Source organism: Callithrix jacchus, chromosome X, assembly GCF_049354715.1.
Source record: "Callithrix jacchus isolate 240 chromosome X, calJac240_pri, whole genome shotgun sequence".
Classification (NCBI taxonomy): domain Eukaryota; kingdom Metazoa; phylum Chordata; class Mammalia; order Primates; family Cebidae; genus Callithrix; species Callithrix jacchus.
The window spans coordinates 149,380,588-149,406,239 of NC_133524.1; the positions used below are offsets into that span (position 1 = coordinate 149,380,588).

Below are 25,652 nucleotides of genomic sequence, written 5' to 3' on the forward strand. Positions count from 1 at the left end.
GTGGAAGCTTCCTGAGGCCCCACCAGTAACAGATGCTGGCGCCTCTGAGCCAAAATAAACCTGCTGTCTTTGTAAATGACCCAGCCTCAGGTACTTCACAGCAACAGGAGAACAGCTCCACACACACAGACCCTCCGCGGCTCCCTGCTGCCCTCAGGATCAGGCGTGGCCCAGATGGAAGGACCGAGGTGGCCACCACCTGTGCTCTGGCCTCACCATCCTACCACCACGCACGCTGCAGTGGCTCCAGTCATTCTGACCTACTTAGGGCTTCCCGGATGGCCCGGCTTTGCTCATGTGAGTCACTCTCAGGCGTGGCCACCCCACCCCTTCTTACCTGTCCCAACATTGGTGACAGGTCTCTCCCCACCCATGAGGACTCCCCACGATATTGGGAGTGCCTCAGGGTGGGGCCCCTGGGGCAGGTTAGCTGAGAACCTGAAGTGCAGGGCGGTGGCCAGAAGCTGCCCTCCCACCAAGCGGCCTCCTGGCCCTAGAGGAGACTCAGGGTGCAGGATAGGCTCCTTCTAGTGTCACCCTCGCAGCGCCAGCCACACACCCCTGCTCCATGCCCCCTCAGAGCCCTCAGCCTGTACATGTGCACACCCGCATGTGGGGGCACCTCCCTTTTCCCCAGCACCCTGTTTCTTAGCACTTTACCCTGTTACCACTTCAAGAGCAGGGACAGACTCGAGGTCCCACAGCCTCGAGTGCTGCAGCTGCACTTTGCACCCTAGCGGGTGGCTGGCCCTGTGGGCCTCTGGGGCAACAATGCAGAGAGCCAGCACTCAGGGCCACAGCCACAACCCATCAGCACTCAGACAGCCCAAGAGCTCTGACATCTCCCACCCAGCTACCCACGGACCTCACTGTGGGGAGAGGCCATAGTGGGACGGCCCTGGAGGTCTTGTGCTGGCCCCTAGCATGGCTTCCCACCTGGCCCCTCTCAGCAGGGGGTTGGGAGAGTCCAGCCCCGAGTATCTAGCCAGCAAGTCAGAGGGTAAGTAGTTGGCAATGTTTATTGAGAAACAGCAAACTGCTGGGCATGCAGGCTGACTGGGGGAGCACGGCCCCAGAAGCAGGGCCTAGATAGGACTCCGGGGCTGTGTGGCTGGTCAGACAGCCGGGGAAGGTCTTGCAGGTGCACAGACTTGAGGCTGCCCAAATAAAAGGAGCCGGGGTTGGTAGAGGCCAGCTGAACAGTGGACACTGGCAGTGTCCTAGGCATAGGGAGTGGCGCTGGTGCTTAGGCCTCCAGGCTGGGGTCATCAGGCAGCGAGTACATAGGCTCAATGTGGGCCCACCGGCGGGCCTGCTCATCTGCCCAGGTGAGAAGCTCTGTGGCGCGGTGCAGGAAGATAAGGAGCAGGGTGTGCACATCACCCTCGGCTGAGTGCGCTGCACTCGGCTCAGCCTGGAAGTAGCGGTGGAAGAGGCTGCCCAGGCTGTAACCCTGGCGGCCCCGGGCGCGGGTGCCATGGCGGTGGGCGTGGTCCAGGCCTCGCAGGGCTGGCAGTGTGTCCAGGCAGACAGTGTCCCGGGGTAGGCGGGCACCCAGGCGCTGCAGCTCAGCACACAGCAGAGGGAAATCGTAATCAAAGCCATTGTGGGCCACAAGGCAGATAGGACCTGCCTGGCGGCTCAGGAAGGCCTGCAGTGTTCGCACCACGGCCCCATCAAAGCCGGCCTTCCTGCACCGCACCAGGCCCTCGCTGCTCAGGCCAGTGATCTCGCTGGCCTTGGCAGTGAAGGGGCGTTCTGGACACATGCACAGTGTGAGCTTGTCGAGGACCCGAGGCAGTACTGGGGCACCAGACTCATCACGCTCCGGGTTCTCCAGGGAGGAGCGGTGGACAGCAAAGAGGGACAGCTCGGCAATCTCAGGCTCCACACTGGGGAGCCCAGTGGCTTCCAGGTCCAGGAAAACAAAAGTCTCAGCCCGGGGTGCCTCTGACATGGTGATGTTCCTAAGGGGATAGCGAGGTCTCAAACTGCCAGAGCAAGAGGCACAAACCCTGAGGTGAGCGGGAGCCCTCCTGCATACCACCCTCCCCCTAGCCAAAGCTCTGAGCCCTCTGGGGCTCACTTCCTGCCACCCCGGACCCCAGCACCTGTGACCTTTGGCTCTGGGAGCATCAGCCCCACTCCTGCCACCTACTGAAAAAAAAAGCAGGCCTCGGAGCAGTCTACTGCCTGCCCCCAGCCAGTCCCCAGCAGGGATTGGGAGAGGCACCTGCAGCCCAGGAATACTTTTTGGCTGGGAACCTAGGGCATAGCATGCTGGGTCTCCAGCTCTGGAAGCAGCAGCCAGGAAGCAGGCAAGCAGCCTCCCGAAAGAGCCTTTGCAGTGCCCCAGCTCCCCCTGTGCTCCACCTCCCTGGCCTTGTCCCTGGCACAGGTGCTGGCCCGGAGCTGGCCTCTGCCTGCCTGCCCCCAGGCTCCCAGGGTGACTGTCCTCACCAACCCCACCACACCAGCTTACCTGGGGCGGGCACTGACCGGCTTCCTGGGCTTCTGGGCACCTGTCGCCACACAGGCTGCTCCAGGCGGCCTTTAATAAGCAGCCACAGCCCGCCCCCAGCTGCCTGTTGGCTAACAATGAGGCCTGGGGCCGCAGGACCTGCGCAGCCGGCTCACTCGCCACCCCCTCACCGCCCCCTCAATAGCTCACAGCCACTGGGACACACGACCCGTATTTACAGATTAGGAAGCAGGCCCTGGGCCACATGCAGGCTCCGGAGCTGGTCACAGGCACAGGGAGGAAGCTGGAGCAGTGTGGAAGGCCATAGCCTCCACCCAGCCAGGCTGTGGCTCCCCCATGCTGGGGCCAGTCACACAAAGGCAACAGGTCCTCTTTGCCAGCCCTCAGTTTCCCATCACTGGAGATTGTGTGCCTCTCGTGGGGATGAAGCAAGCTCTGCAGTGTGAACAAGGTGCCCACACATGCCATGATCCCCAAAAATCTAGGGATGTGGCAGCCTCAGGGCCGCCTCCTCACACACCTTGCAGGCTCACTTCCCACCGCAACGGGGAGATGCTATCTGCTTTAAGGGCGTCATGACCCATCATATCTACCATGTACCCAGCAGAGGCTGCTGGGAAGGAAGGGAGGTGAGCCTGGCCCAGGAGCTGAGCTGACGCTTCCCCTGCCAGGGACGAGCAACATTAGGGGGTGGGCAGGGAGGGCCAGGACTACAGGAGGAGTGAAGCCCAGCCCGACACCCCAGGCTTGGGGACCTGCCCTACCCACACCATCCCAGGGAAAGGACACCAGGACCTTCCTGGTCCAGGGAGCAGTGGAACCCTGAGGACCTCATTCTAGAGCATGACACTCCAGCCCTTGGTGGTCGGTGCACTGCAGGGCCAGCCCCCTCCTGGGGGCACCGAGAGGTAACCAAGAGGAGTCCCTTGGCCTGTAAAGCTGATGGTGCACCTGACAGTGGTGACCACAGGCGTGCCTGGCCTCCCATCTCACAGTGGTGGCTGGAGGTGCGTCAGGTTACGGGGCTGCAGGGGGTCTGGCACCTGGCTCCTCCTGGCCTCCTTGCCATGTGTGTACACGGGGACCTTGGTGAAGCAGAGTCGGTGCCAGGAGGGAGCAGGGTGGGGTGGGCAGCAGCAGGTGTGACAATGGGCCCAAGGAGGCAGACGCCTCACCAGTTGTGCCTGTTCCAGTGCTCGGAGGGAGGGAGGCAGCCGTGACAGGCACACTGCTCAGAGAGATACTGGGTCACCCTGGGAAGTCCACACAGCAGCTTCCTGGACAACCAGTCAGGCTGAATTCCCCTGCCCAGAGCTGAGCGCCGGGTAGCGAGGAGGAGGAAACAGGCACCCCTCGCGGGATCCAGGGGCACTCAAGGAGGGCGGCAGACAGGTGAGTCTTGCGAAGGACCCTGAGGCCAGTCGGGGGAGGTAGTGGTGGGGTCTCTGCTAACACACAGCGGGCAGCAGCAGGGAGGAGTGATGACAGGAGGGCCGCAACCAGCCTGCCCAGACCTGGGTCACCTGAGCAGCTTAGGACAGATGGGAGGAAACAGACGCAGAGCTACAGAAGCAGAAAGCAGGCTGGAGTCCACTGCTTAGAAACAGGTTTTCTTTGTGTCTGAATCAAACCGCCCATCTGTCTCTCCCTCCCCAACAGGGCCAAAGGTCCCTGCTGAGAGCACAACGTGGGGCTGCAAGGGCTTCTGCTGCCACGCTCATCACTCCTCGGCCAACTTGGTCTCAGGAGAGGGCTTCCTGCCCCCACTATCCTGTGCTTTTGCGTGGGCCATCCCTGAAGACTCTGTATTTCTCCAGTAGTTCATTCATCTTGGCAGCTGCAGAGGAAAGAAACGATGCCAAGAGGAAAGTGAGCGTGGCGGAGAGGTGAGGTGCCTCCTGCCTGCCACCCAGGCTACATGTCCTCCTCACCTGGTCTTCCCTGGGCCCCAGGCACCACCAGGACGGCAGAGAAGGGACAGGCACTGCCGAGCTGGAAGCTGCTCAGGCTCTGTGGGGGCCAGGCCAGCAGCTTGAGAGCCCTGAGCTGGCTCACACCAACCGCAGCACAGTTTCTGAGGCCCAAGCCAGGGTCTGCTGAGCCAGCTGTGTGGCTGTGCCCCTGCCCACCTGTCCCCTGCCACCTGAGCCCCAGGGGCAGCACATGGCACACTCAGTATTAGCCAGATGGATAACACAGCGCAGAGAACAACAAACTCCATCACACAGACAGCCCTCAGGCCTGGGCTCCCCAGACCAGTGGCGACCATGGTGGCTGCACTGTACCTTATCTGCTGAAACCACAGCCGCCTCTCAGGTGCCAACCCCAGCCCATGGCCATCATCCCTCTCACCTGCCCTGCCTGTCTGCTCCCCATTCATGACCCCACTGTCAGCTATGCTTTGCCTTTCACATGTTGAGGTCATTAGCATTGACATTAAGTGCTGTGAAGCCAGCATTTGTCATCCTCTGCCCATCCCGAGGATGACTCTGAAGCTCAGGAATCATGTGTGTGCCTCAGGATGACGCTGAGCTGACTGTGCTCAGCCCACCCGGAATGGCACCCCAGGATCCCGCCCGCTTGCATCAGCTTCCAGCGGCATCCCAGTTGAGGGGCTCCCTGCCACAATGCGCACTACTCTGGACTGTTTTCCCTCGTGTGGCCTCTGCCCTTATCCAATCCTCTAGGCCACCACCCCAGCCTCCTATTCTGCCCATGCTCTTGGTGCTTGTCAGGCATCACCAATGGGCCCCGGCTGCTCCTCTTAGGCCACAGGCTCTCTCAAAGCTTTGGCCCCAGCCCCTGGCCCCTGTACTCTGGATGGCAGGAAGTGGGTCCCTTCTGCCCATGCTCGGCACCTATACTCCTCCAGAGCCCTGCCCGCCATCTCCCCCGCCCCCTGCCCTGGAGACCCTGTGGCTGCCTGGGGCCCACACGACGCTGATCTCTGCGCTGCTTTTTCTGTCTCTTTTCTCTCTCTTCTTAGAGATCCCAGCCTCAGTTCATTTCTAGTCTCCTCATTGCTGGGTTTTCACAGGTGTCCAGGCATGTCTGCATGTCACACTGAGTGAATTCAGTGGTGTCAGAAAGTCCATTGGGGCTGATTTCCTGCTCATCCAGGGCTTCCTCCTCTCCTGCTTCTCAAGCTGCCGGCGTCGGGGAGAGGACCTGCCCTGCCCCTGCTCTGCTGTGGTGGAGTGGCCCACTGCCCATGGGCTCTCTCCAGAGGACAGTTTGGAGGAGTTCCATGGAGGTGAGGCAGGGATCAGCTCTTGACCCATGGACCCTGAGAGGCCAGGAAAAGGGAAAAGGTAGGCTTCACCCAGGCTGCTGCCAGCCACATCAGCCTCAAGAGCAAAACTGGGAGCTGCTCAGGCTCTGTGGGGGCCAGCTCTTCATGAGGCTGGGAGCTAGGTTTGCTTATTCATTTCCATCATTTTCTTCAGAGAAAAGCAGGCTAGGGTCTCACTGGGGTCACCACCTCTCCAGACCTGCTTCACCTGAGCCTTCTGCTTCCATCTGCTCCACTGCCCCGTCCCTGGCACCCCACTGCCCCTTGCGCCGTCCTTTCGGCTGCCACTTTCCCCGCCCATTCCCTGTCTACCTCCCAATGTCTTGCGCTGACAGGCCCATCAGATCAAGATGGCGACTCCCAGTGTGTGGTACTGACCCACAGTGCCAAGGCCCTGCCAACTCACACGAGACCACACCCCAGCATGAGCCCAGCAGGCACACTGGTCGCTCCTCACTTCAGAGCTGATGCCACGCCTCCAACAAAGCCTGGCTGCGGGCATGCAGATTGCAGGGAGGGGAAACAGCACGGAAACACAGGCCTCCCACAGAAGGAGGGGGGCCATCGAGACCAGGGCCCTCAAGAAGCCACAGAGGAAATGGAACAAGTAAAGAACCAACCCAAGTGGCCTTTGGCATGGATTTGATGCTCATCCTTTCTCTGGTGTGTCTAGAGCCTAATAATTCATCTCAAGCCAAATCAGGATGCTGCATTGATGAAAGCTGAGTCAAGAACCCCAAGAGAGGCCAATGCCCGCCCTGGGCCTGCTCCCCTCACATCTCTCCAGACCCCCGAGGCAGCTGGGGCTCAAGACTGAACAGACACTTCCCTGTACACAGCGCACTGCCCAGTTCACATAGCCTGGATACACAGAGTACATTTCTGGTAAAAACAGATACTACACTGATCTTAGCCCAGAAGCAATAAAGGGACCTTCTGTAAGGCAAGACCTGCCACCAGTCCTATGGTACCATGGTCACAGGTGAGATGGCACACTGTTAAGAATACCAGTGATCAGTATTATCGGAATGATGGCATGAATTATAAGCAGTTTATTAACAGCAATTTTAAAAAGTGGGGAGAGAGTCGTAGTGCCAGTGGTCATTAGGAGCCATTCTATGATACATTTTTAAGTGGAGGGTTCTGTTGAAGTTCCATCAGCAAGAAGCGGTTTCTCAGTGCCCAGTGTGCACAGGGAAGATGTAACGAGGCCAAGACAGTGAGAAGCCTCGCTCTCCAGGGAGACAGCTGGCTGGAGGCTTCATCCAAAGACAGTCTCCAAAAGGAGGGCTCGGGGACCTGAAGCCACTGCTTGGAGGTGTAGCCATGGAAAACATTGACAGCAAATGCATCACAGCTGGGCCAACAAGAGACTAGACAAGCTCAGGAGGAGGGGCTGGAGAATCAGATGTCCACAGAGGCTCTGGAAAGCTCTGGCACAGTCCTGGGAACATGGAAGACCATCTGCATGCACAGGGCTGTAAAAATGCCCGAGAGAGAAACCGGAGAACGCCCTGAGCTCTCTCACCTCTGACTGATCTTGAGGCTCTGAACAAGGAAGATGCGAAGGAGAAAGAGCTGTCCACTGCCTGGCTGAGTGTGGATGAGAAACAAAATTCAAAAAGCTCCCAGCGGAACAAAGTCATAGTGATTCACACAAAGACACACTGGAATCAAACTGTCCAAAGCCAGGGACCAACAGAATTTTGAAAAGAAAGTAAAGAGACTCAAACATCAGCTGGCTTCACATCAGAAGCTATGGCAGCCAGGGGACACTGGAATGACACATTCAAAGTACAAAAGAATTCTATATCCAGCAAAACTAGCCTTTAAAGATGAAGGAGAAATGAAGACATTCCCAGATAAACAAAAAATGAGGGAGTTCATCACTACTGAGAAATACTGAAATGAAAGAACACTAGACAGTAACAAATCCACATGAAGAAATAAAGAACTCTAATAAATGCAACTACATTGATAAATACAAAAATGTGTACAAATGTACTTTTGTGATTTTCTCCTAATTTATAAGGCAATTGCATAAAGCAATAACTGTAAATATGTCTTAATATCTAAAGTTGTATTTTGTGTAAAAGAATAGCACAAAGGAGGTAAAAAGGAATGAAGCTTAATACAGCTTCATTCTAATGAGCAGTTTTTGTACACAATTGAAATTAACTTGGTAATACACTGTCTTCAGTTAGGATGCTAAATGCAATTATACGGGCAACCACTTAAAAATAACTTTAAAACTGGACCCCTTCCTGACACCTTACACCAAAATTAACTCCAGATGGATTAAAGACTTAAACATAAGACTTGGCACCATAAAAACCCTAGAAGGAAATCTAGGCAAAACCATTCAGGACATAGGAGTAGGCAAGGACTTCATGAACAAAACACCAAAAGCATTGGCAACAAAAGCCAAAATAGACAAATGGGACCTAATGAAACTCCACAGCTTCTGCACAGCAAAAGAAAGTCACTAGAGTGAATCGGCAACCAACAGAATGGGAAAAAATGTTTGCAGTTTACCCATCTGACAAAGGGCTGATATCCAGAATTTACAAAGAACTCAAACAGATTTACAGGAAAAAAACAAACAAGCTCATTCAAAAGTGGGCAAAGGATATGAACAGACACTTTACGAAAGAAGACATATATGAGGCCAACAATCATATGAAAAAATGCTCATCGTCACTGGTCATCAGAGAGATGCAAATCAAAACCACATTGAGATACCATCTCACGCCAGTTAGAATGGCGATCATTAAAAAATCTGGAGACAACAGATGCTGGAGAGGATGTGGAGAAAAAGGAACACTTTTACACTGTTGGTGGGAGTGTAAATTAGTCCAACCATTGTGGAGGACAGTGTGGCAATTCCTCAAGGCCTTAGAAATAGAAATTCCATTTGACCCAACAATCCCACTACTGGGTATATATCCAAAGGACTATAAATCGTTCTACTATAAGGACACATGTACACGAATGTTCATTGCAGCACTGTTTACAATAGCAAAGACCTGGAATCAACCCAAATGCCCATTGACGATAGACTGGATTGGGAAAATGTGGCACATATACACCATGGAATATTATGCAGCAATCAGAAATGATGAGTTCATGTCGTTTGTAGGGACATGGATGAATCTGGAGAACATCATTCTCAGCAAACTGACACAAGAACAGAAAATGAAACACCGCATATTCTCACTCATAGGCGGGTGATGAAAAATGAGAACACATGGACACAGAGAGGGGAGTACCAAACACTGGGGTCTATTGGGGGGAAAAGGGGAGGGCCAGTGGGAGGGGGAGGTGGGGAGGGATAGCCTGGGGAGAAATGCCAAATGTGGGTGAAGGGGAGAAAGGAAGCAAAAAACACTGCCATGTGTGTACCTATGCAACTGTATTGCATGCTCTGCACATGTACCCCAAAACCTAAAATGCAATAAAAAATAAAAATAAAAATTAAAAAATATATAAAATACATATCATATATTTAAAAAAAAAACTTTAAGAAAAAGTGGTAAAGAAACAAGGGAATTAAAACTATCTAACACTAACATATTTTGCTTTAAAAGGAGAAAGTTTCTGTATACTACTGAAATTAATTTGGTCCTAGACTGTTTGCAGTTAGGATAATAACTGTAATTCTAAGGGTGACCATAAAAAATAACTTTAAAAAACAGAGTTAAAGAGGCTGGGTGTGGTGGTTCCCAGCACTTTTGGAGGTCAGTGGGTGGATCACCTGAAGTTAGGGTTCGAGACCAGCCTGGCCAACATGGTGAACCCCATCTCTACTTAAAAGTACAGAAATTAGTCAGGCGTGGTGGTGGGTGCCTGTAATCCCAGCTACTCAAGAAGCTGAGACAAAAGAATCGCTTGAACCCAGGAGGTGGAGGTTGCAGTGAGCCGAGATCGTGCCACTGCACTCCAGCCTGGGCAACAGAGCAAGACTCTGTCTCAAAAAAAAGAAAAATATGCCCACACAAGACTTACAATGTACATAGCCAAAAAGTAGAAACAATCCACATATCTACCAACTACAACAAAATGTAGAATATCCATACAATCGAATATTGTTCAGCAATGGGAAGGAATGAACAGCATGGATAGTGCTTACCAAACTTTATGCTCAGTGTAAGACACCAGACACAAAAGCCCACATATTGTTATTCCATCTCTAGGAAATGCCCAGCACAGGCAGGCAAATCCATAGAGACAGACAGCGTCTCTATGATGTGGTTGCCAGGAGTTGAGGCTAGGGAGGGATAGGGAGTGGCTGCTGTTCACATGGGGTTTCTTCTGGACTTAAGACAGTGATGAAGGGATGCTTACAGAACTGTGTGAATATCTTAAAGACCATGCAACTGTACACTTTAAAAGGGTACATTTTATGTTATATGAGTTATAATTCAGTAGAGTTATTATTTAAAACATAAATCTGAAGAGGTAGAAAACTGGCTTTACCTTCTTCCTGTGGGTTTATTTTTTAGCCACTGAAATGTGATATTGGTGGAGGGATAGTTAAAAAAAAAAGGGACCAGAACAGAGGAGAACCCAGCAACCCACACATAATGTATGGACACTTAATAATTAAGAAGACTGATGGGATTGTAGATCAATGAGAGAAAGAGATTCCCATTAAATGTGTATCCACATATAATACAACGTAACTTGACCCTACTTCACTCCACATGCAAAATCAACTCTGGGAAGATGGCCCTCATTATAAGCATTTTCCCATTTTCCTTAAGTAACTTTTTCCTTTTTTTGAGACAGAGGCTGGCTCTGTCACCCAGGCTGGAGCACAGTGGGATGATCTCAGCTCACTGCAACTTCCCTCTTGTGGGCTCAAACGACCCTCCCACCTCAGCCTCCCAAGTGGCTGGGACTGCAGGTGCATGCCACCGTGCCCAGCTAGTTTTTGTATTTTAGTAGAGATGGGGTTTTGCCATGTTGCCCGGGATGGTCTCAAACTCCTGGGCTCAAAGTGATCCATCCTCCTCGGCTTCCCAGAGTGCTAGGATTATAGGTATGAGCCAAATACTATTCCATTCCGACATTTGCTATCATTTGCTTCACATTTTCTGTTACTGGGTTATCTCAGTTTTCTACGATGAGTGTTTTTATTTGATAAACCACTGAAAGCATGTTTTCAAGGGAAGGAAAACATGCATTCGAAAATGAAAAACAAAAGAAGGAGCCAGTCCCCACATGCTCCCCCAGGGTTAGTGGAACACAGAAAAGGGAGCCCGCACATGAGGCAGCCCCAGACGGAGGAGCAAGTGGGTGGCCACGAACCTAGACTCATGACGGAGCTGCTGCTGCCCCAGCAGATCTGCTCACCCTGCTGCTTCTTCACAGTCTCCACAGCTTTCGCAGACGTGTCAGCGACTGCCAGGGCCACTTGCAGCAGCTGCAGAGAGAGGGAGGAAGCCTGACCTAGCCATGGCGTCTCCTGCTTCCCACCTGTGTTCACAGTGATCAGGTACCACTTACCCAAAAGACAGCCAAGGGTGAGGGACACAACTCCCAGCTGGAAAGTCACCAATCAGAACTCTCAAACCTGAGTCCCCTCTTTCTGGCCCAGTGGGGAGGCCACACTATCATGTCACTCTGGTAACCTTCGGTACCTAGGGATATGCCAGCCAGCACTGCGTGTCCTCCCAGCCCGAGCAATTGGCAGGGTGGGAAAATAAATGTCCCAAGAAAAATGGACAGGAGAGGTCTGTGGCCTCACCACCCCTGATCAGGGAGTCTCACAGGAGTGGCCAGTCATAGGTTAGAAGGCTTGGAGCCTCTCAGTTTAAAAATCAAAATAAACATCACAGAACCCCTGAGCCAAGGGCAGAGTCACACCTACAGCAACTGTAGACGTCGTAACTAAAGCCAGCTTCTTAGGCCTCTGGGGATCCCACATGCAGAACAACGAGACAAGCAAACATCGACGAGCCCGCTTCCTCCCGTCCTGTCTGAGCAGGCTCGAAGGCAGACAGGCAGGCATTTGTCTGCCTGTCTGGCACAGTTCTTGGTCATATACAAGAATGAATGGACCTTGCTATGTTGGAGCATAACGTGAAAACAGTGAGGCCAACACAGGGACATCAGCTGAAGGCCAGGACACGCAGGATCCCATGCCAGATCTAGGCCTAGCTACTGCCCGCTGAGACGGGCGGGTCCAAAGACCAGAAGCAGCACGTGCCCCAGCCCACTGATGGCCCAGAGCCCTGCCACGCCACTGGTCCACAGGGGGCCCAGCCCAGCCCTTCCCAGCCCCTGGTCTGGCCCTGTAGTCCCTTGTCAGGGGCTGCTGAGGCCCCTGAGGACAAGCAGGGTATGAGCTCTCAGTCTGAGTGAACAGGGGAGGGGGGTGGAAAGGGAAGGGGACCCTTACTTGACTGTAGGAAGTCAGATTCTGGTGCGTGGCCTGGATGATGGGGCCACACGGGTGGAGGTCAGGGCCGGGACGCTGGCAGCACTCGCCCAGCTCGTCATCGTAGACTTGGAGGAAAGCCAAGATGAGCTGGTGAAAGTCAGAGGTGACCAGACGCAGCTTCTGGTCTAGGGTGCTGACGCTGGCCACACCCGCAGTGGCCCCTTGCTCGTGCTGTGCAAAGTACTGCAAAGTCAGAGGCAGAATCCCTCAAGGCTGCCCTGCCTGCCAGCCAGGCTGTCACCAGCCCTCACCCCAGACACCGCACAGTCATGGCAAGGAAGAAAGCTTCCAGAAACAGGGAGACAGGGGAGGTGTATGGAGCAACTGAAGCCAGAGCAAGACCTTCTGGCTCCCAGCCTCAGCCCCGTCACTCACTCTCCTGTGGGTCCCGGTCTCTGGGATCAAAGAGAGGCCGGACCAGGGGCTACCAGGAGGGTCACATGCGGCAAGACACAAGGCAATGTGCTCAGGAGTGGGCACCGCCCAGTACCCGAGGTTAATCCCTTCCCAGAGCCACAGCACCTGCCTCTTACCTCCATGTGAACTGAGCACCATGGCATTCTAGAACGTGTCAGGCCCAGCGCACAAGCAACCTTGCTTAAGCCTCATATTCTGGAGGAAGTGACAAAGCAGGGCCTTGCCTTCAAGCCCCCCCTCCCAGGAGCCAGCACCCTCACCTCCATTCTAAGCGCCTGCAACTTTGCGGTGCTCTCCTGCAGCTGTCTGGCCAGCTCCGCCAGCTTCTCCTCCTCCTCAGACTTGGCAGAGGCGCTGGCCCTGCAGGTAGAAAGGGGACACTCGCAGTTTCCCGCTGCCAGCGGTGTCTGCGGTGACAGAACTGAGCAGCCGGGGCTGAGACAGGAGGCCAGGGTGCCGCTGCTGAGGCCTCGAGGAGCACATACCACTGCCAGTTCTCACTCTGCTTACGGAGGAGGGGCTGCATGTCCAGGGGCCACGGGTCGCACTCTGGATTCAGGAGCAACTGCAGGTGGGGGCTGGAGAAGAGCTCCCCCAGCAAGGCCTCATTCTTCTCCTTGGTGTCCTTGAAGTGCTCCATCAGGCTGCAAAGGCCCCACAGGGAAGACCCCAGAGGCACATGGGGCTAGGCACAGAGCCACACTGCTCAGAATCCTGCCCCACCTATCTGTTCTGGCTCCTCCAAAAAGCCCACCTATCCGCCCACCCAGGGGGCGCCTTAGGTGCTCACCCTCCTCTGTGCCTGGCCCATATGCTCTGAGCCCCATAGCCCACCTTTACACTCACCCCCAAGGCCTTGGGAAGCAGTCAGCACCCTTGGGATACAGCCACCCCTTGCCTGAACACTGCCTGGCGCCTGACTGGCTGGCCAGATACCCAAGGAGGGTGTCCCACCTAACCCAGCACCAGAGAGGGAGTGACATCCCAACCCCTACCAGCTTCAGAACTAGGACCAAGACAAGCCTGCCAAGGTTGCCGACCTGGGCCTTTACCTCGAGCAACTGGAGCGCCCAACAGTCAGGCTCTGGATGACGTTGAGCAACTGGTCCATGAAGTGCAGCTGCTTCTGGGCACAGGCACAGCCCTGGGCAGGGAGGGCCACAGGCATTCACTGGTCCCACCTAAGCCAGGTCAATGCCAGCTGTCCTTGGTGCCCCTGCCCCCACATGCCACCCCAGCCAGGAGCCAGTGGAAAGGAGGGGCCTGGTACATTGATGCCCCTGTGCCTGGCCGGTGATGTCTTGGACTAGCGAGTGCTCCCTGCCCAGTCCCCGCCTTGGCCTGTAATGACACTGGCCCCACACGCCGGAAAGGGCTGAGTGCTACAGAAACAGATGGGAGCGTGTGTCTGTCATGTAGCTGACAGCATGGTTTGCTGGGCCAGCTGCGACAGACACACCCCACAGCCCACAGTGGCGCCTTCAGGACAACGCCTGTTCTCCTCCATGGATCACCCACCCAACTGGGAACAGATGAAGCCGACAGGGGGGTTGGGAGGTGGTCTGCTTTCCAGCCAGGGGACTGGCATTCCAGCCCGGAAGGACCAGGCTCCCAGAGTAGCAGCTCCTGAGGCGCTGACTTAGTCCCCGACTTGCCAGAAAGGTGAGTGGGATTCCCACAGGAGCCACCAGGCCAGAAGCTCAAGGCTTCCAGAAGCACAGCTCTTTCCTCCTTCCAGAAAAAGGAGGAGGCTCGCCGATGAGCCCCAGGACCTGAGAGGCTATGCCTGCTCCAGAAAGGCCCCAGCCACACCTGCCTCACCACGTCAAAAGGGCCAACTCCATGGGGTGGGAGGATCGCCTGAGCCCAGGACTTCCAGACAAGCTCAGGCAACATGGTAAAATCCATCTCTACAAAAATTTTTAAAATTAGCTGAGTGTGGTAGCACATGCCTGTGACTCCAGCTACTTAGGAGGCTGAGGTGGGAGGATTGCTTGAAGCCTGGGGGCTCACACTGATATTCCCAATTAAAACTCAGGACTCCAAGCTATGACCCTACCTAATGATCTTAAATCTGTAGCTCCTTTCTCCCTCCTTTACCCCCCAGATCTCAATAATGCCAGTGGAATTCTCCAGTTCCTTTGAGGAATGCAATCCTGCTCTGCACTGCTGTAACATGGGCAAACCCTGAAAACCATGTGCTCAGTGAGGAAGCCAGTCACCGAAGGCCGCGTATTCCCACATTCACCTGTGGGAAATAGCAGTGGCTACACAGTGGTCCAGGGTCTCTTTTTGGGGTGAGGAAAATATTTTGGAACTAGATAGAGATGGTGGTCGTACAACATTGTGAATGTACTAAAGACCACTAAATGACATGCATGAACGCGGCTTAATTGAGGACAAAGCTTCAGTTGGGGAAGATAAACAGGTTCTGCAGCTGGATGGCGGCGGTGGCTGCACAGCACCGGAATGTGCTCACGCCCCTGACCACATGCTTGAAAATGGTGATGCGTATTTCACCATCATTTTTCTAAAAAAATTTTTTAAAAGAGGCAAGCTCCCACAGGCCTGCTGGGAAATTGATTTTCATAGCTGACATGGTAGATTTTATGTAAAGTACATTTTGCCTCAGTGCAAATGTGGAAATACAAAGCAAGTGCAGAGCGCCCGCGGCAGGGCAGGTGTGTCAGGGAGGAATACCAGGATTCCAGACTCACCGGGAGCTGATTGTGCCGCCACAATCACAGAATTGGGTGGTTTATGTCTGGAGGAGAGAAAAAGTGGAGCCCCAGGGAACTAGAAAGTATTGGAGAGAGAGTGGAGAGGAAACAGCTTAAGAAAGCGACCCCACAAATCTGTTTATAACACCTGGGCTCAGGCCCACCTGTGCATGGGTGGATCTAATCTTGGTGAACCCAGCAAAAACTCCCAGGCTGAGCACTGGGTGGCGCACACACGGGGGGCGGGGGGGATCCGAAGAGCCAGGCAAAGGCTGTGGAAACAGAGCCCATGCTGGAAGGAGGTGGGAGGCAGGAGGCAGGAGGCAGGAGGCAGGAGGAGGCTGAACTTGCTGCTTAAACCTAAACAGGTCAAGTGCCTGCTACAGCACAAAGATTTATACAAATATAAATTGTATGGAGAATACATTCTCCATACAATTTAGCAAGACCCAGAGCCAAGGTAATAGCCAAAATGTCCAGAGAACTACTTGGTACGTGAAAAACCATGGACTCCCAGCCACAGGACAAAAGACCCCCTGGATATGGACTTTAGATGATGATATATCCATGCTACTTCAGGAACCGTGACAACAGAGCCACCGGGTGCAGGGTGTCCACGGCGGGACAGGCCGTGCATGTGTGGGGCAGGGGGCCTGTGGGAAATCTCTGTGCTTTCTGCTCAATTTTGCTGTGAACCTAAAACTGCCACTAACAACAACAACAAAACCTCACTGGACAAGTGGCCCAATTAAAAAGTGGGCAAAGGACATGAGTGTGGACATTTTTCCAGAGCGGATACAGAAATGGCCAAGAAGCTCACAAAAAGATACTCCGTATCATTGGCCATATGGAAATACAAATAAAAACCATGAGGTGCCACCTCACACCGAGCAGTGTGGCCAAAATCAAGAAGACGGACACTAGCGAGTGCCAGCAAGGACAAGTATGAACGGAAGCTCCCCCACTGTACTGGAACAGCCTAAGCACAGAGTGACGCTGTGACCCAGCAATCCCACTCCTAGCTATACACCCAAGAGGACTGAAAACACGTGTTCAACCAGCCAATGTGCATCTCACATGTATCGACTGATGTTTTATGTCTCCCTAAATTGTATAAAACCCAGCTATAGCCCCACCACCTTGGGCACATGTTTGCAGGAACTCCTGGGACTGTGTCACAGGCCATCAGTCACATGAATAAATCTCTTCAGATATTTTAAAAAAAAAAAAAACATGTTCAGTCAAAAACCATATGCAACAATGTTCATAGCAGCATTACTCATAATCATGGAGTGAAAACAATTATTTCAAAATTTAGAAACGTTAAGGTGGGGGCTAGGGTTTCTTTGACCAATCTCAGAGTAGATAAGGGGCCTCAGGAGAAACTCCCAGACAGGCCCCAAGGGCGTGGGAGCCAGGCGCCGGGATGTGAGGCCTGACTGCCACCGTGCAACCTCAGGTAAGCTGCTTGCCCTCTCCCTTGATGCCGAGGGTGGCTGTGACAATGACTGGCACAGTACCAGGCAAGAATGACATCATCAACCAAGGACAAGACACTCTCCATCCCACTGGTCATCAGAAGACAAAGACCTGCCCTCCCCACTGTGCCCCAGGGACAAGCAGGCTTTACCCAAGGGAATCCCAGCAGTCCTGGCCCCAGGGATACCTAGATATGCAGCCTGCCTGGGCACCCCGGCCCACCCTGGGGCCTGAGGAACCTCAAAGGCACTAGGGGAGGAAAAGCCTCCCATGTGAGCCAGCACCACAAGGTCCCCCACCCAGGGTGGAAAGTATGCATGTCATCTGCAGGACAGACAGGGGCCCTCTTACCTTGAGGAGCTCCTGGTCATCTGGCTCACACAGCATCAGCTCATGGCCCAGCTTTGTCATTTCTGTTGAAACACAAAGAGCCCATCACGGCAGGCACCTCCCAGATGGCAGGGGACAACAGACACCCAGGAAGCCCATCACCCACAGGCTGAACCAGGGACAGGAGACCAGGGTGGACCAGGAGGCAGGCAGAAGGCACCCAGGTGCTAATGCTGCTTCTTGCTGACTGGCCCCACCCATCTCCGGGCATCAGCTTCCTTGCCTGAAAATGAGGGGTTGTACCCGAGGCTCTCCCAATGTCTGGGGAGTGGACAGGGGTCAGGAAACCTCCAGGGTGCACCATGTGCCACCTTCTCTGAGACCTCCCAAGGCCAAAGCAAACAGAACCACCACTCCCACCTGGCTATGTACTAAGGGCCCTTCATGCCATCATCTGCTCTCATCTGCTGGCAGCCCTGGGGGTGGTAGGCCTTGTTCCATTTCATGTGTGGGGAGCCTGGGGCCCTGCACACTGCAAACCATCCAGCCACATCTGCCAGGGCACCCAGGGCATTTTCTCAGTAACTTGGAGCCAGAAAGCCTGGGGCCAGTGCCAGGCCTGTCCCTCCACCTAGTCCTGGAGGGTTTGTTGCCAGAAGTAAGCAGAGTCCGTGGGGAAGCAATCAGTAACCCCAGGCCCACCACAAATGCCAGCTGCACACCCAGGCAAGCCTGCTCCGCTACTGCCCTTAACCCTACATCCTCCAGTCCTCCCGGATCCCTCTCTTCCTCTCAGCGAGTCCAGCCAACCCTAGCCACGCTAGAAATCCAGATCTGGCCAGCACTGCCTCCTGCATTGCCCTCCAAACTTTCACCTGGACCACTCACTGCAACAGCCCCATGCTGTTCTCTTTGCCTCTTCCCCAGGTGCCCTGTTCCCAGCACCGCGGGCTAGGGGTCTCATTACAGCCAATGGCAGAATGCAGCCTTCCTCGGAATAAAAGCCCACATCTTTCCATGGCCCACACAGCCTGGCTTGATCTGGCCCATCCCCTTTTCACCTCACTCCTTGCCCTCCCTGCCCTCCAACCACACCAGCCTCCTCGCTGTGCCTCCAAGCGGCCACGCACAAGCCCACTGGGACCCTGCCCACATGCTCCTCCTCTCACACATGCCAGGCTGGTTTCTACCCTTCCTGCCGTCTTAAGTCAACAGCACCACCATTCCCCAGCCCCCACGAACCACTCAGCCCTCAGCTGTTCCCGGTGCTTCTCGCTAGCAGGTGCATGGAGGGTTCTCCCGCCCTCTTCCCACCCGCACTCTGACAAGCCTGACAGTATATTCCCATGATGGGCAAAGGCTAGATTTCATCCCCACTTGACAGGAAAGGAAACTGGGGTTGGCAGTGGCGGCATCAGGGCTAAGGCTGGGCTGGGTGGCACATGTATTGGTGTGGGTCAGAGAATCTGGAATGTGCCAGGCACAGCAGCTCCGGGGAAAAGGGACACGCCCCTGTCCAGTGCAGCACACTGGCTATTCCAAGATAACACTGCATTCTCCTGGCCCCACTCAGCACGGGACAATCGGCCCCAAATAATTCATGTGGCTACACCAGCTGGGGCCCAGATCAGGACTCCAGGGTCCAGCTTATCCACCCCGGAGTGGCCAGAACGGACAAAGGCCCATGAAAAATTTGACCTTTGACATTATACCAACTTGGGGACTGCAATTTTGCTCACCTTTATCCAACACTCATTACTTCAAGAAGTGATGGAACAGAGGTTACAAGACAAGCCCCACTGGAGAGCAACAGGCATGCCCCCAGAAATGCCACCTGTAGACAGCGGGTCATACACCACTGACACAGGGAGACGGAACCACTGGTGGCATAGGCAAGAATCTGTCTCTGGCCACCAGCACCACAGGGACTGGCAACACCCACACCATGTGCGCCACCTTAAGGACAACACCGGTCCAATGAAACACGCACCACTCAATAAGGAGGCTATGGACAAGCTTAGGATGCACCAGGACTGCACCTACCTTGGATCTTCACCTCTGTTGGGATCCCTTTCAGCAAGCTGAGCCTGTCCTGCAGCGAGGGGCAGATCCTGCAGGGAAATAGCAAAGCTGGTCAGGCCGCAGACAGCTGGAGAATCCCCCAGGCTTCTAGATGCACGCGAAAAACTGAATTCCTTGTGCACCTGCTCACTTTCAAATGGTTACTTTCATGTCATGATTTCATGGCCATGAATTATTAGAAAAAGAATACTCCAGAAAGTTTTCCTCAGAAATGTGAATCTAAACACTGAAATGAAAATTATTCTCAAAACAATAACAACAAGACGGCTGCAGCAGAGGTGGAGAGGGGCCGCCAGCACCCAGGGCTCCTCGTTGAAATGGCGGTGCAGGAGGGCTCTGAGGGCTGGCCCTGGGCTCCTCGTGTCCTCCCTAGCCTCACCTGGGTGGGCATCAGCTCCTCGGGGTAGAGCAGTTTCCTCCCACCAAGTCCTTTGCAGAAAAGGCTTGTGAGGCCTACTTTCAGCCATGTGGGGGCTCCTGCTACGACAGAATCCAGTGAAGGCTCATCACCCTGGGCACGGACTGCCGCATGCAGGGGCCGCTCAGAAGCATGTCACCTTAAAAGCCATGTGGTGGGCAAAACCAGGTCCAGATGCACAGAGCATGGAAGAGAGGAAGTTGCACAATGTGCAGACATGCACCGCAGGTGACACAATGCTCAGCCCTCCACTGGGTCTGCTCTTTCAGGGGAGCACAGCCCAGGTCCTACACCACCAGCCCCGAGCCCCAAGCCCAGTATGACACTAAGGCCCAGGTACATCACTGCAACCACTGGGGCCACAGGCTCTGACCAGGGAGCCCCAGGTGCCTGCCGCCACAGCAGCCTTCCATAAACAAGAAGGAGGTGCTTTCCACCAGGCTGCCAGAGCCTGGCTACACCCCGCCATTGCTGTCACGCTAGGGCCTGCTGACTCGTGTGGTGGGAAAAGGGCTGGTGGCTGCTCCCAGGACTGCCGCACCCCCGCCTCCATGGCTTCTTAAGACAACGGTGGGGTCTGCGCAAGCAGGACTGGGGAAGGAAAAGAGTGACCAGCAGACTGGCTCTGCCAGAGGGGTCACGAGGAACGTCCCTGAGCACAAGACCCAGTGGAGCAGGGGGCACTCACCCAGCACTGCGCAAGGCCGGGCACACTAATCCCCTGAACACGCAGTAAAAGCTGTCATTCAAGAGCAAGAACAGGAAAGTGCTGGAGGCCTTGGAGGCCCCCAGGAAACCCACAGGGCCTTGACCTCCACCATCCGGGGCTCCAAGCTCTGCCCCACCCCACACCAAGGGCCAACACTAGGCGCAGCTTTCAGGCTGTACCGGGAGGAGATGAAAAGGCGGCCCTAAACAGGGCTGACAGGGTGTGGCCCCGGGCAAAGAAAGGCAATGAGAAATTTGGAGGCAAACTGCCATCCACCCAGTTCTCCTGGAGGACCCTCAAAAGGCCTAAGAACTCTTGCCAAGCTGAAATCAGACAGTGCCGTCATCTGTCCCCTGGCAGCTTTTCAAAAGGATTCTGTTTCTGGTATTTACAGAAGCACTACAGCTTCAGAATCCAAAATCCAAAACGTTTTGATCGCCAATGTGACACTCAAAGGAAACGCTCATTGGAGCGCTGCAGATTAGGGAAGAAATCGAAATCTGAAACACTTCTGGCCCCTAGACATTTCAGATATGGGACACTTAACCTGTAGAAGCATTTGAGGAGTGTGGCTTTGGCCTCCCACCTGTCCCTCTCTGGCCAGCAGGTGACCCCAGTTTCCGGAGTGCCCCAGCTTCCACCTGAGCCGGGCATCCGCACCCCTCCCACAAGAGCCTCCTGGGAGCTTGCTCAAGACGACCACACTCTACCCAGCCACCTCCAGTCCTGCCCTAGCTACTAGGTTCCCCGGCCAGGTGCCAGTCCCTCCAGGGCCAGCACTGACTGCCAGACAAGTCGCCTGCCACTCCATGCCGGGCTCCTGCTGTCTTTCCCTGGGGTATTAGTCTCCCTGCCTGCAGTCACTGCCCTCCAAATGCATCTGCACAGAGCACCCCGAGTCACCTTACCAAAATACCAATCTCAGCATGTCCCTTCCCAGGTCCCATGCCTGCCCTGCCCAGAATATAAAGCTCGAAGACCTGGGCACGGCAGGCAAGGCTCTGAGGGAGCTGCCCTGAGCTGCCAACCTGGCTGCCGCTACCCAGCTCTCTCCCACACCTCAGCTTCCTGCTCCTGTCCAAACGAGCACCCCGCCGTTACCCATCCTCCTCCCAGATCATATGCCACCTCCTCCCTGCTAACATCCACGGCACCCAGCTCAGACTGCAGTGCTGTGCATCATTCCTGCCCGACCCCAGGTTTCATGCCCACTAAATACCCAGCTCCCTGAGGACACCCACTCACATCTGCAGCACCCGGTATGGCACACAGGTGCAGCCTGGAGAAACCCCTGGCTACGTGTCAACACCATGCTGCGGCTCCCACACTTAGGAGCCAGAAATGACAGCAGACCAAGACAGCACCCACAGGCTGAGGGCTCAAGAGGCTGTGGGCATCCAGAAGAAGAGGAACACATTCTGCCCTGGGAACAGGAAACATTTTAAAAGGAGATGGGCCCTGTGAGTTGGGTCTTTGAGGGCTGTATAGGAGTATGTGCGACATGCAGAGACCAGAAGGGCACTTCCAGGAGGGGAAACAATGTGAGCAAGAGCAAAAAGTTATGAAGCGAGGAGCTGGTGTGCTGAGGCTTGAGGAGGGGCCTGAGGAAGGGCCTAGAAGGCAGAGGCAGGAGACACTGCTAGAACGGCAAAGACCCAAACACAAAAACGTCTCCTCCTTCCTCTGGGAGCCTGTATCCAGCTGGACGTCCTGCTGATGTCCCTGGTCCTGGCAGGCCAGACCGGCTGGATACAAGCTGGCACCTCGCTGCTCTACTGCCAGCCTCCCCACCCAGGCTCATTCCTCAAGCAGCATGGGCAGGAAGGCCACAGGCTGAGGAGGGGGAGGCCCAGGCCTGGCCTCACAAGAGGCTCCCATACCAGCAGACCGCAGCCCTTCCAGAGCACTGCCTGGGCATACACCCAATCCCACAGGAGCCTGTGCTCTCCATCCACAGCTGTGAGGCAGATGCTCAGCTCAGGGACTGCGTCACCAGGGCAAGGATGTCTTCCCTGGCCATGGGACACTCTGGATCATTTCCTCTGCCGTCACTCAGGAAGGCGCCCTGTCACCATGGGCCTCGTATGGTGCCAGGCACACACCATGCTACACCCTGACCCAAAGGCATCAGAGGACCAGGAAACAGGTCACGGCACAGAAGCTGACAAGAGGCAACACTGTATGAGGGCCACTTGGCCAGCTGAGACCCAGGCAGGAGCCCATGCCCTGGCAGTGCTTGTCACTCCTCCACTGCAAGGCCAAAGACATCCAGCCTGACCCTTGGCTTCCCAGTCTGAGAATGAAAGGACTGGAGTGGGACATTCCTCAGACGCCTGCCAGTCCTGAACCTCCACACTCGTAGTTAAAGCAAGGCCAACACTGAGGCCAAGCTCAGCACTGCCAGGGGCCACTCTGCCCCCAGTTCAATCATGTCTTGTCACCAGCACTTCTTACCTACACAGCTATTCTCACAGGGCTGCAGGCTAGCGGGTGGAGCCCTCTGGGAGGAAGCTACTCAAGTAACCACAAACCCCACCTTCCTAGATGGGGCTGCATGGCACCCATGCATACCCCAGGTGGGAAGAGGAAAAAACTGATACATTACCGTGTACACATCCACTCCAGGATCTCCAAGCGGTACTTCGAGGGGCTGCACAGCAGTTCCTGAATTGTCCTTGGTTCTGTGATATACAGACCATCAAGGAAGGGGCAGTTCAGGTCCTAAGCGAGGAAAGGAAAGCAGCATTCACTGAAGGGCCCAGTGTACGTGTTTTTTTGATTGTTTTTTGTTTTTGAGACAGTCTCGCTCTGTTGCCCAGGCTGGATGCAGTGCAATGGTGTGATCTCGGCTCACTGCAGCCTCCACCTTCCGCGTTCCAGCAATTCTCCTGCCTCAGCCTCCCAGGTAGCTGGGATTACAGGCACACACCACCACTCCCAGCTAATTTTTGTATTTTTAGTACAGACGGTGTTTCACCATGTTGACCAGGCCGCTCTCAAACTCCTGACCTCAGGTGATCTGCCCAATTCAGCCTCCCAAAGTGCTGGGATTACAGGTGTGAGCCACCACGCCAGCCCTCGGTGTACACCTCCAAGCTCCCAGGACCTTTTCCTTTACCCGCGTCCTGCCATCTTGCCAAGAGTTCAAGTCCCCCAAGTCTCAACCCCACATCTCTCACGGCATGTGGCCCCCACCTCCTTCAAGTGCTCCCACTCTGGGCTCTTGTGGCAGCAGGATGTAGGAGCAACACCTGAGACTGAGACCTGAGACTTTAGAAAGAGCCCTAGGCTTCAGGACTGAGGGAAAAGGGAGGGAGGGAGAGGGGCCACTGAGCCAGTCGAAGACAGGATGAGGAGAGTGGCTGCGGGGAGGAGCGAGCAGGCCGAGGGGACCTGGGACAGCTCCCTGACCTTGTGGGCCAGCTTTTGTCACTGCTGCAGTGAGGGCTCTGTACCATGGCGCTGTAGAGGGCTTCTGGAGGCTAGACCCCTGGCATCTGACACCAAGTGACACCAAGCCCCAGTCTCGCTGACTTGACAGAGAGACAAGCCCATCTGTTCCCCCCAGACCCGCAAGATCCCTGAGGCCAGGCCTGCGTCCTCAGTGTCTGCATTTGCGAGCGCCCAGCCCGGATACTGCAGTTCTACACGCGGCGCTGGCCCCAACTGCCAGGCACGGGCCATGGAGACAGCAAGAGCGAAGGCCTGCGGCACCCCAAAGAGCAAAGATGAATGATCCACCAGCATCCCCTGCTGCGGGGGAACAGGGAGCAGCCGGAACCAGCGACGGCGGCCTTGTGGTGCCGCCGACTTCCGCAGCAAGCCTACCCGGGCCTAAGGCAGTGCCTTAACCGGTCCCCCGCCCTAGAGTGGCTTTTTGGGCCCGCAGCACCTTCAGCTTCCCGAACACCTCCACAGCCGCCCTGAACACGCTGCTGTCGCCCTCGTCCTTCGAGTAGTCGTCGCAGCCGCGGCCGCAGCCAGCGTCGTGCCCCGCCATCTTTCGCGCTCCGAGCCGCGCCCCGCCCACGCCCTGGCCTCACAGGCAGGCGCGGCCGCCAATCATGCTCAGTGTTCTTCCGCCCACCTGCCTGCGCCGGGGTGGGGCGGGGCCACCCTGCAGTCGGACACGGCTTCGGCCCGCCCCCTCCCCCAGCTACCCTTCCCATTGGGCCGCAGCTCCGCCAGGCTGGCTCCCGGGCTCCCCACGCCCGCCCCAGCACCACCCAGGGGCAGGACCACGGGGAAGGAGGCGGGGCAAACACTGGGAAGCGGGCGGGGCGGACACTGGGAAGCGGGCGGGGCGGACACTGGGAAGCGGGCGGGGACAGCCGGCCAAGCTGGCTCTCAGACGCAGGCCTTGCTGTCGTCGCCCCTGCCGCCGGCCGGGAGTGATGACGCGTCGAAGCGAGGCTCTTCCAGGAGGGGGCGCTCCCGCCTTGGTCGGGTTCTCCTGGGCCACCACTAAGGGGACCCTGGTTCCCAGGAAAACCAGGGGGTGCCTTGGGTGCAGAATGGAGCTGGGACTGAGGCGCCCTCTCCCAGCGCGGGGCTGTCTTCTCTTCACCATGCTCACGCTATAGTTTGAGGGAAATTTCACTCACTAGCTGTGTGCCTTTGAACTGGTTACGTAACCTCTCTGCTCCTCTTTGCCCTCACCTAATGGGGCCAATGAGAGCACCTACCCCACTGGGATGCTAAAGAGGATGGCAGGCAGTAATAATTCCTATGGCCTGGCACATGCAAAGCACCATGTAAATGCTCACTAATATAATCTCTGCTGGGCCCTGCTCCCCTCACGGCTCCCGGGGCTATCTGTGGCTCCTTCCTACCGTGTCTACTTACAGATTTTTCTACAACCCTCAGCCCCCTCAAACTCAATGAGTCTGCAATGAAATATGGCAGCCCCTCCTCCCCCAGACCTGCCAAGCCGCCAGCTCGCTGAATGCTGATTGGGCAACGCAGGAAGAAGCTGAAGGGTGGCTTGTGCCCAGGAGCCCATCTGCCCCTCCTCTGTGCACAGAGACAAGTCTAGAGTCAGGGAAACCCAGGGACCTGCTAAGAGGCAACTGCAATCATCCAAGTGACAGGAGGGGACTTCGTTCTGTCCTGGGAAGAGGGCATGGGCAGGAGCCTGGGGCCCAGCAGCGTGCCTCAAGGTCTCTCTCCGTCCTTTCATGTGGCTGCCACCTCAGGCCCTTCTGGAAGCTGAGGGCTGTCAGGGGCTTTGGGATTTTTTTGAAAAAAGCTTTTTCCCTTCTTTTTTGTTTTTTGTTTT

General features: G+C 55.5%; 2 protein-coding genes across 6 annotated transcripts; both read right to left on the bottom strand.

Moving 5' to 3' along the window:
* Window positions 1-998: 998 nt before the first annotated feature.
* On the bottom strand, window positions 999-4,240 carry TREX2 (three prime repair exonuclease 2). Of its 3 annotated transcripts, none has more exons than XM_035288007.3 (2): window positions 2,483-2,530; window positions 999-1,967 (listed from the first exon to the last, which is right to left on the bottom strand). In XM_035288007.3, the coding sequence occupies exon 2, from the start codon at window positions 1,955-1,957 to the stop codon at window positions 1,247-1,249; it is 711 nt and encodes a 236-aa protein (XP_035143898.1). In that variant the 5' UTR covers window positions 1,958-1,967; window positions 2,483-2,530; the 3' UTR covers window positions 999-1,246. The 3 variants fall into 3 exon arrangements, with proteins under 3 accessions (XP_035143898.1, XP_035143897.1, XP_078219741.1); XM_035288006.3 differs by having other exon boundaries at window positions 999-1,991; XM_078363615.1 differs by lacking the exon at window positions 2,483-2,530 and adding an exon at window positions 4,158-4,240 and having other exon boundaries at window positions 1,006-1,991.
* HAUS7 (HAUS augmin like complex subunit 7) lies at window positions 4,072-24,386 on the bottom strand. 3 transcript variants are annotated; one of them, XM_008990068.5, is made up of 10 exons: window positions 24,267-24,386; window positions 22,980-23,095; window positions 19,209-19,276; window positions 17,187-17,248; window positions 13,689-13,780; window positions 13,122-13,280; window positions 12,897-12,996; window positions 12,178-12,390; window positions 11,085-11,199; window positions 4,072-4,319 (listed from the first exon to the last, which is right to left on the bottom strand). In XM_008990068.5, exons 1-10 carry the CDS (start codon window positions 24,372-24,374, stop codon window positions 4,249-4,251), a joined length of 1,104 nt encoding a protein of 367 aa, XP_008988316.1. In that variant the 5' UTR covers window positions 24,375-24,386; the 3' UTR covers window positions 4,072-4,248. The 3 variants fall into 3 exon arrangements, with proteins under 3 accessions (XP_008988316.1, XP_035143896.1, XP_008988315.1); XM_035288005.3 differs by having other exon boundaries at window positions 11,130-11,199; window positions 12,178-12,402; XM_008990067.5 differs by having other exon boundaries at window positions 12,178-12,402.
* Between the last annotated feature and the right edge of the window lie 1,266 nt (window positions 24,387-25,652).